The sequence below is a fragment of the Micrasema longulum genome, unplaced genomic scaffold (genome assembly GCF_059751315.1).
Source record: "Micrasema longulum isolate JH-2025_06_02 unplaced genomic scaffold, ASM5975131v1 h1tg002424l, whole genome shotgun sequence".
In the NCBI taxonomy this organism is placed as follows: domain Eukaryota; kingdom Metazoa; phylum Arthropoda; class Insecta; order Trichoptera; family Brachycentridae; genus Micrasema; species Micrasema longulum.
The window spans coordinates 40,859-51,726 of NW_028279571.1; the positions used below are offsets into that span (position 1 = coordinate 40,859).

The window sequence follows — 10,868 nt, forward strand, 5'->3', positions numbered from 1 at the left end:
CATTCTTTATTTTTACAGGTACGATGATTTTTAAAATTTGTACCTGTGAGTTCAAGACTATCCGTATAAGATTTAAAACTTAGTCCCCATATTCTTAATCCATATCGAATAATTGGGTCAACTTGCCCCAAGTAAACTAGTCTCAGCACCGGGTATGGTATGTATGGTTTTAAATGGTACATGTTAAGTAGGCAAACTCTTAGCTTATTGCAAACTGTGTTTATCTGTTCTTCCCAATTAAAAGTGGAATCTATAATAATACCTAAATACTTATATTTTGATACGTGATCTATTTTTGTGCATTTGTAGTCTTGCATTCGTGAGTGTGTGCATATATTAACAAATCTTCTTTTGGTCTATTATATGGGGACGTGATGTGTAACGCTTTCGTTTTTTTTATATTTATTGTTAGGCTATAATCATGTGACCATCTTAAAACTTGATTAAAATCCAATTGCAGTTTTTGCTGCGCGTCTATTTGTGAGTCTCCAATAGCAACAATTGCCGTATCGTCTGCAAACTGATAGCACAGTGAGTGTTGTATGACACTTGCCATAGAGTTACTGTATATCGGGTATTCTAGGGGACCAATTACTGACCCCTGGGCTACTCCCGTTTTTACTCCTACTTTTTTGCTGAATATGTCTTGTATTTTCAGTTTTTTTTTTTTTTGACAGGTCATAAGCCCTGTTAATGCCTAGAATGCTCCATATTCCCTTCTCTAAAATGTTCTTTATCATTGTTTTAATTTGTTAAGTGTATATGTTTTATTTTTAAACATTTTTTAAAAATTTCTAAATCTGATGAAAATGAAATAATAATGTCTCTACAGTAGTGAATGTTTATTTTCAGGACGGGGTGAACGAAGGAGACGAATATTTAGCAGAGTTGGATTATATAGAAGTGGTGGAAAAACTCAAGGAGAACTACGAGTCTGATGTTTCTGAAGAATCCGATTTAAAGGTACAATCCTTCTTCCAGTCTATATTTTAATTATTTATTTTATTTGGGAAATCAACAGTTCTACATACATATTAAGTAAACAAACAGATATAGTGTATAAACTCAGAACTAATAACAGATTTCCACATAGCATACAAAGTTAGTAAAGAAAATATATAACATATCAAATAAATACATACAATTTATACATATAAAAATGTTATTTTCATCTACTTTTTCAAATATTTATTTTAATAACATTAAAATACTGTAAATTGGGCGGGATTAGGACAAGGATGCGTCCATGCGCTTTGTAGCTGCACGATGATTGGTTATCTAGCTTTCATATACCAACTTAAAAATACCTAAATTTTATAAATTGGGTCTAGAATTCCAATCGTCTATGCGCTTAGTAGCTGCTAGACGTGTTGTAATCTTACTCCTTTTTATTATTCATATTATTTTTTTTAGTATCATTAATACACTAAATTTATTTGTCAATTTTTCAAATGTGTAAATGGGGGCTAAATTTCTAACTGTCTATGCGCTCTGTAGCTGCAAGACGTCCTGTAATCTAGCTCCTATGTGTTATATTTTTTTATTGATCTTAATTGAAAATGAGGAACTAGAATCCCAACCGTCCATGCGCTCTGTAGCTGCAAGACGTACTGGGATATTTATTAATTGTACAGCGCCCTTGAGGTGATTTTCACAAAAATGGCGCTATATAAATTATCCAACTATATATATATATATATAAGGATGCTTGAAGAGAGGATAAGGAGAGGATAAGGGAGATGTACATATTTATTATTATAATGTCTACTAAGTTACATAATGCATTTTTAGTGTAAATTTTAAATCTGACAGTGATATTTGTGTAATCTATATTTTTAAATTTTTTAATGTACACTGAAAAAGTCCTACGAAAAAAAGCATTTTTAACATACGATGTTTCACTTATTGGTACATGAAACAGGTGGTACCGTCTACAAATCCTGGCTGGCACATGTATTGTTATTAAACATATTGAATCTTACAATTTTATACAAAAATTAAAAACTTAAAGATTAACAAAATAAATATATAAAAAAAATTAACACTATACTATGAAGAGAGGAGGGGGGGTGGGAAGGAAAGAAGAAGGATAAAGAAACAATTTAAATATTTAGATGGTGACATTTCAATCTTGACTTAAATGTAAATAAAGAAGGGGCGTCTCTAACATTAGTGGGTAGATTATTCCACAATCGAGCGGCTACTACTGTGAAAGAGGACTATGTACTACTGACTACCAACATAAGCTCGCTTGAACTACTTTTGTAATCTTGGCCGAGGTCTGGAAGAGTCTGGTTCCTCCGGCTCTCAACGCTCGATTCGATTTATTTTTAACGATAAAGTTATTATTTCAGTCGGAAGAGCCTTCTGACACCGAAGACAAAATGGTCCCCACCAACAAAGATGGCAAGACTGGAGCCCACGGGGAGTCTGATGAGGAGTTCAACCCTGGAGGGTACAAGAAGAAGAAGAACCAGACTGAGAGGTATTTCTTATTTGCGGAGACGGGATCACTGATAAATAAGCTCCTCGCGGCACTGCGACCTATGTAGATATCTTTCAACAGAGAGGGAAAACATTTTTGAGTAGGGAATATGGAAGTCTAGGCATTTACAGGGCTTATGACCTGCCATTACCTGGTTTAAGTGGCCACTACACACTGTGTAACATTCACCATTCTGCCCGTGTTTGGACATCCACATTTCCTCAACTCTTCCATCTGTTGACTTTTGTGAAGTAAAAGAGCTGAAACCTTTATCACGTGGGTGAGATTCATCCGGCTGAACCAAATCACCTACTAGGCAATGCCTGAAAACAATTTTCCAATTTTTATACTTCTTCTTTTACCAGGTAGTAGTTCGACAATGTTTGAGTATGTCCAAATGCTTGCAGACTGGCTGGATTTCCTCCCTAGGGAGTTGTTCATATTTAAATTTATTTCAACAGAGAGGGAAAAAAATATTTTGAGAAGGGAATATGGAAGTCTAGGCATTTACAGGGCTTATGACCTGTCATTGGCTGGTTTAAGTGGCCACTTTACACACTGTGTAACATTCACCATTCTGCCCATGTTTGAACATCCACATTTCCTCAACTCTTCCATCTGTTGACTTTTGTATGTATAATAAATTTAAATATGAACAACTCCCTAGGGAGGAAGTCCAGCCAGTCTGCAAGCATTTGGACATAATCAAACATTGTTGACGTTCTTACAAGATTATATCGTTTTGCAAAAATATTAGAGATGGGACAAATTGATCAATGTAAATTGAAAGAATAAAAAAATATTTTATTTGATGTTGTTCATAAAAAAAGTATGAATGTCTTGTTTTTTAGTAAATAATTGTCTTAAGCACACTATAATAGGCTTGTTTTTGCATTTTTATATCAATTTTCGGAAACGGAGTTTCATGATTGATGAATGAAAATGAAAAAAACTGATAAAATCGATTAGATTGGTACATGATCAGTGATCAATAATTTCCCATCACTAGTGACATTAGTTTGGCAGCTATCTGTATATTTTAAGATGAACTAGCTGACGGGCGTCTCACGCTTAGATTAGCTACGTCTACGGCGAGAGGAAAAGTTATTATACCTCTACGCAAACAGCGCACTAAATTTGGTGAACGCGCATTTGCGGTCGCAGGCCCTATGGCATGGAATGCTCTCCCAGCAGAGGTGCGAGGCTGTGAAAGTGAAGTGATGTTTCGGAAAAAACTTAAAACTCACTTGTTCTCTAAATCATTTGAATAAATCCATAGCACGTGATAACAAAATAAATTATTTTAATTAAATTACAAATTTAAAAGCTTCAATTAAATTAACTTAACAATAGAATCACCATGTTAAGCGCCCTTGAGGTATTTTATTACGAAAATGGCGCTATATAAGTTATCCATAATAATAATAATAATAATTAAGGACTATAATACTGGAATTTATCCCCTCAATATTTAATTAAAGAGACCAATATTTCGACAGACGAGGAAACTTTGAGAGGTATCTTAACCGGGATGAAAGACTTGTTGAAGTTCGTGTCCCATTTCCAGCACGAGGATGCGCACGCGTCGCCAGCAGAAGAAGGACAGGGAGCTGGCCAAGCTGAGCGAGAAGGCCGACCTGGACGAGAAGTCGGAGCAGGCCAAGCAGGACGAGAAGACCAAGCAGGACGAGAAGGCCAAGCAGGACGAGAAGGCCAAGCAGGCCAAGCCCGCCAGGGAGGGCGCGGCGGACCGGCACAGCAAGGACTCGGACGGGAGCATCAGCGAAGGGGGGGCTCCGGTGCTCGACGAGTTTATCATCATCAGCGATGATGAGGAAAGTAAGTTTGGAAAATTTACCCAACCATCACAATCACAAAACTTATTAGCATTTATTAAACATTACAATTACTAGTCTGAACAACCTTTTAACTACTAGCAAGTCTCTTAACAACATTAGAGTTGCAATAATTATTAACAATTCTCTTGATTAATTGCGACAGTTACTAGCAAATCAGTTCTCTTAACAACATTACAGTATGCAAAAGTTACTGGTAATTCTTATTAGTCTTATAACTTTCATCTGTTACTCACAATTCTCTTAACAACATTTTAATTCTAACGATTACTAGAAATTCTTCTAAGAACATTTTATTGCAACAGTTACTAGTAATTGTCTTGACAAAATGTCAATTCTGACAGTTACTAGCAGTTATTTTAACAACTAGCAATTCTCATAACGGTCTTTCGAATTGAAACGGTTATTAGAAATTCTCTTAACAACAGTTATCAGTAATTTTCCTGACAATCTTACATGTTGCAACACTTAATAGTAATCTTCTCAATAATTATATGATATACAATTGTTTCTAGCGATTCTCTTAACAACCTTATAAGTTGCAACACTTGCTAGAAATTCTTTAAACATCACAAGTGGCAACAGTTACTAGCAATTTTTTTAACAAATTACAATTTTTGCGGTTACTAGTTCTTCGGTCAAGTCTTTTAACAACAACAACAATTGTGACAGTAACTAGTTATTTTCTTAACAACAGTTATTAAAAATTCTCTTAACAGTTACTAGTAATTCTCATGACATCCTTAAAAGTTGCAACACGCACTAGCAATTCTGTTAAACATTAAATGATTTGCAATAGTTTCTATCAACAACCATTCTCTTAACAACCTTAATTTCTGTGTCAGGCATGCGCGAGCCGTCGCGCTTCGCGGCGCCGGAGGGCCTGGCGGACGACGAGCGCTCGCCGCGCCGCCCGTCCGTGCGCGAGTTCTTCGGGCGCGACGAGGCGTGCTACATCATGGACGCCAAGGTGCAGGGCAACATCGGGCGCTACCTGAACCACTCGTGCTCGCCCAACGTCTTCGTGCAGAACGTGTTCGTGGACACGCACGACCCCCGCTTCCCCTGGGTGGCCTTCTTCACGCTGGGCCACGTGCGCGCCGGCACCGAGCTCACGTGGAACTACAACTACGACGTGGGCAGCGTGCCCAACAAGACGCTCTACTGCGGCTGCGGCGCGACCAACTGCCGCGGGCGTCTGCTCTAAAATCTCGCCCGACGACAAACTCTCATCGACTACGTAGTTCAGAGACAAACTGCACAAAAGATGCCAACTCCCCACGACAGTTCAGAGACAAACTGCACAAAAGATGCCGACCCTGCGTTCCTTAAGAGAATGCGCAGTCTGACTTTTCTTTATACAAACGTTGAAAGGTCCTTGGCGTATCCTTATCATTTAATTGTCTTTTATAGAAGCTAGGACTTTTTAAAAGATTCACATATTTTTATTTTTTGAATTTACATTTACTTCTTTCAATGCCCCGATCGCCGCCAGAGCAACCAGTCAAGTATATACAGTCAATTTGTCTGTCACCCTCAATCAAATTTCCCCAATCAGGAATTCCACTGTTTTCAAATATTTTTTTTTCCATTAGCGTACTATTTAACTAAGCAAAAATATTTTTATTTTTTTTAAAGATATGATTTTTCAAAATTACATTTATCAAATACCGCGCCAAATGACCGTAATCAGTGTGTCACTTTTCAGTAGTGACGTCATGAAACGGTTGGCGTTCTTACTTTCACCGACCGCGGTAAGTTGTATTTCTCCAGCCAATAACAAAACTGACAAGAATCTATGGAATATTGCTTCGATTACTTCATTTAGTTGATCGTAATTGGCTCATTTCTATGTTATGGTTGTTTTTACGAACGTTTCGATTTAGAAAAACCTACAAAGTTGACATAATCTCTGGTTGAAATGTCAAATTATACTCTTTTTTTTCTATGGTCAAAACGTTCCTTACAAGGTGCGGGGGCTTTAAAGCGGAAACCGGAAATACTACACGTAGATATAAGGAGTGACGTCTTTATTTACGATTTTAAAATGAATACTATTTTTAACATATTTTATTTATTTTTGCATGCGTTTTTGAGATATTTCATCCTACTCCAAAATTTTTAAATATTCACGTGTACACGAAAACATTTTAAAAATTCAATTCCGGATTGGGCTGGAATTCCTCATTCTGACGGCGATGGGGTATGTTAGTTCATTAGCTCGCTAGTAAACCAGAAGAAACGAGTCCGATCGGGAGAATCAGAACCGTTACCAACCCTCCACCAGCCAAATAATTCAAACCGATAAGGCCCAAAAAAATCATCAATCACAAATTTGCTCCATTCCTAGCATTCAAGACGAGAACCCAGCATCAACCTATTCAAAATCTATTATCCTAGTCAAGACCCATCAACTAATCTGTCGACCGACCTATCAACTAAGCTAACAACCAACCTTATTAACCACACACAATATGAAAACGTAATCCTAAAAGAATATATATTAGAAGAAGCACAGTTAGAAGATAGGTTTATCGAAAACCTCCCTATTTTTATCTGCCATTTTGGACTTACAGTATACAAATGTTACGCAGTCTTTAACCCACTGCAACACAAAGCCAGCGAATCGCCGGCCAAGGTCAATTTGTCACTGACTCACGAAGCCGGCGATTCTCCGGTTTTTTCTTTAAAGTGATTTTTTAAACGACGGCCACGAGAGAATTATTACTCTGAGATTGGAACTTATTTAATTAAGAAAATATATCTCACTATAGTCCTTGAAATATAGCTAAATTAAAATAACGGCTGCCATACTCTAATGTCACTAGTGATGGGAAATTATTGATCACTGATCATGTACCGATCAAATCGATTTTGTCAGTTTTTTCACGCAAACATGAAACTCTCTTTCCGAAAATTGATATGAAAACGCAAAAACAAGCCTATTATAGTGTGTTTAAGACAATTATTTACTAAAAAACAAGACATTCATACTTTTTTTATGAACAACATCAAATGAAATATTTTTTTATTCTTTCAATTTACATTGATCAATTTGTCCCATCTCTAATATTTTTGCAAAATGATATAATCTTGTAAGAACGTCAACAATGTTTGATTATGTCCAAGTGCTTGCAGACTGGCTGGATTTCCTCCCTAGGGAGTTGTTCATATTTAAATTTATTATACGTACAAAAGTCAACAGATGGAAGAGTTGAGGAAATGTGGATGTTCAAACATGGGCAGAATGGTGAATTTTACACAGTGTGCAAAGTGGCCACTTAAACCAGCCAATGACAGGTCATAAGCCCTGTAAATGGCTAGACTTCCATATTCCCTTCTCAAAAATGTTTTCTATCGTTAATAATTAGGTTTATTTGTTTTTTTTGTTTTAAAGCTGATTTTATATATTTATGTTTATTTATATGTCAAGCATTATATTAAAAAAAATAATTAACATGCCAGATACTAATGACTTTTCGTGTGTCAATATAAATCACTTCTTAGACGTTACTACAAAGTTATGTCGCCACTTTTGCTGACAACTATCATTCTAATCCAGCTATATTTTAAAGACTATAGCTATGAGTGCTTTTATTTTCTCTTTTATATAGTTGTGCAGTTGACGTTTATTGATGTAATGTATTTTTAAGGACAATTGTAATATGAATCTGATTTATTTATGATGTATGTTAAATAAATTTTTAGTGCCAATGAAAATACTTTTTTTTTCACCTTTTCCTAATTATTGGCTTGAATTTATTGATGCGGGATTATTGGATTAATTCATTCGGTCTGTGTTTTTGGGAAAGAAATTATTGCTGTTGCGATGAAAATAAAATTGTCGAGCGGCGCATCAATTGAACCGAAGTTTAGATTAAAATCCTACCTGTAAGATGTCAGAGATGCGATTCCGAATGCTCTCTAGGGGATACAGAAAGCGTTGCTAGTACCTAATTAGTAAATAAATTACGTATTTCACTCTATAGGGCATGTCTATGTATTGATATGTCAATTATTATCTGTATATATGAGGTCTGTTGAAAAAGTATCCGACCATAATTTTTATTGAAAAAACAAAGCTTTGAGGGCGGAGCGGAGCTTAGATGACCATTCGTAGGTATACCCAGTGCGCATGTTCAATTTTTTTCACGACCACAGCGCCACTCAGTCGCTGCCACGCCGTTGAAGAGTGAGCACGTGTGCGCTATTGTCGTCTGATCTTAGTTTGAACAAAATGACAGAAAAAGTTTAACAACGTTACTGCATCAAATTTTGTTTAAAGCTTGGGGATTCTCAAGTGGAAACTATGTGGACTGTAAGAATACTTTGCGGACATTTACAAAAATAATTCTAAATTTGAATACGTAATATTCATTATTTTAAGCAATGGAATGCAATCATAAACCAGTACCTAGGTACTCAATTTTTTTAAATTTACATATATTTTTTAAGACGCGATCAGGCATTATGGTTTCGAATTAAATGTCAAGCTCACGTCAAAACCCAGCTGGTAGTTAAATAACGATTAAATGTGCGTTGGGTATCACTGATCGTTTGGGGATGAGTTAAGCGTCAACATTTTAGAGGGCTCAAGACGCATCTGTGTGTAATGCTTTTATTTAAGAAAATTATTGACATATTAATAAAGAAAACCGGACCTGTTTCTATGGTTACGTAAAAGAATTAAGAAGTTAAGTTTTGTAAGTATACATTATAATATTTTATTTTGACAGGAAATGCGGTCTGACTTTTTTTTTTTTTTTTACAAACGTATTTCCGTATTTTCCCCCTGGATTATGGCACTAGAAAAGTGTTATTTTTACACACTATAGATATTTACAATTGGTTTGTTCTTATTAGGGTTATCTAAGGGTTAATCTTTGTGATAACTTGTGTATTATGGGAACTTTAAACCACCAAAAAACCCATAAAAGCTCCCAGTTTTATCTGCTGTCTTCGGGCGCACGGAACACAAATATGATGATTTTTTGAAAAACGCAAAAAATAACGAAAAATAAAAATTCATTCTGATACTTTGTCAAAAAAAAAAACAAAATCGGGTCATTTTCAAGTGCGGAAAAAGTGACAGCGAAACGTCGATTTAGTCTATTTTAGTTAGACACCTTTTAAGGTACGACACGCAGTTGTCTTTTTTGCACAGTACCGGGAAGGCATCTGCAAGACAGTGACAGAAAAACAATGTTCGAATACCTATTTATGAAAATATCACCGCATATCCTAACAATTTATATAACACGAAAAAAAATAATAATGTACATATAACAAAATAATAATGTACAGCGGACGGCGGTACAACATTTTACAACAACAACAACAAACCATCACGCCGTTTCCCCGTAAGGGTAGGCAGAGAGGATACAACGCCACAACACTCTATCTTTGCATACAGATCTCGCTTCCTCTACATTTATACATCTTCTCATGCACGCGCGCCGATTATTCCGACTTTTGACATGTCCATCTTTAAGTATTTGTTGGATTTGGTCGTGCCACGTCTTTCTCGGTCTTCCTCTATTTCTGCATCCATCAACATTCGCATTGTAAATATTCTTAGCCGTTCTCTCGCTGACCATTCGTTCTACATGCCCAAACCAGCGCAGAGCTCCTTTCTTGATTTGGTCGATAATGCTTGTCTCAGTCTTATATAATGTAAGGATTTCAATATTTGTGCATCTATCGTACATAGTTTTACCACACATTCGCCTGAGAGATCGCATTTCGACAGCATTCAGCCTACTTTCGTCCCTGTTTTTCTAAGTCCATACTTCGCTCCCATACATCAGGGGCGGGATTTAAAAAAAAAAAAAATATATAATTTTTTTTATCTACTCTGTTGTGTCAATTAATGTTTCCGCGGATACAATAAAATTTAATAGGAATTAACAAATCGCATTTTTTTAAAAATAAAATCTTACAATTGTTTTATGATCATATTTTTGGCGATCTGGCAACATAACGCGGCAACTTCGCGTATGCGCGCGGCGAAAATGGTGCAAAGTGGCGGGTTTTTTGGACACAGTCCGATGTATTTGAATATGATTCTACGTTCCCTCTGGACTATTCTTAATTTTATGCCTAAAACATATAGAACCTTAGTGCATTGCAAAAACAGAGAAATTAAAAAAAAACTTCAAAAAATATACGTATTATGTATGCTTAACTCTTGTGTAGCTGTGATGTCACACTAGTCTACATACAATACAAGACTTGATATATCTCTCTTATGTTTTAAAAAGATGAAGTGGTATTTTTGTTGTATTCAAATGGACATTTTCACACCGGATTTTTAAAGTAAAATTTTTATATCAATGCTGAATTTCGATACAAAAAATATTTATCCTTGCCACGCGAAGAACAAATGTGACGCCAAAACAGCAATACATCTGCTTAAGAAAGAGCGTGAAGATATAACCCATAACAAGGAAGACAGAGACGATGTTGCGCGGCCGGCGTTTCGCGTTTGTGTGAAATTCATTCGGTTATTGACAGTGATGGAGGACGCA

At 36.1% G+C, this 10,868-nt stretch overlaps 1 protein-coding gene across 1 annotated transcript in view; it reads left to right on the forward strand.

The window, feature by feature from the left end:
* Window positions 1-8,055, forward strand: part of egg (SET domain bifurcated histone lysine methyltransferase eggless) — a 47,522-nt gene extending 39,467 nt beyond the window's left edge. The window contains exons 23-26 of the mRNA XM_088240328.1: window positions 853-963; window positions 2,355-2,485; window positions 4,053-4,324; window positions 5,187-8,055. Of these exons, the coding sequence (XP_088096454.1) occupies window positions 853-963; window positions 2,355-2,485; window positions 4,053-4,324; window positions 5,187-5,548 (876 nt within the window). The 3' untranslated portion in view covers window positions 5,549-8,055. The remainder of the gene's footprint in view (window positions 1-852; window positions 964-2,354; window positions 2,486-4,052; window positions 4,325-5,186) is intronic.
* Window positions 8,056-10,868: the final 2,813 nt, after the last annotated feature.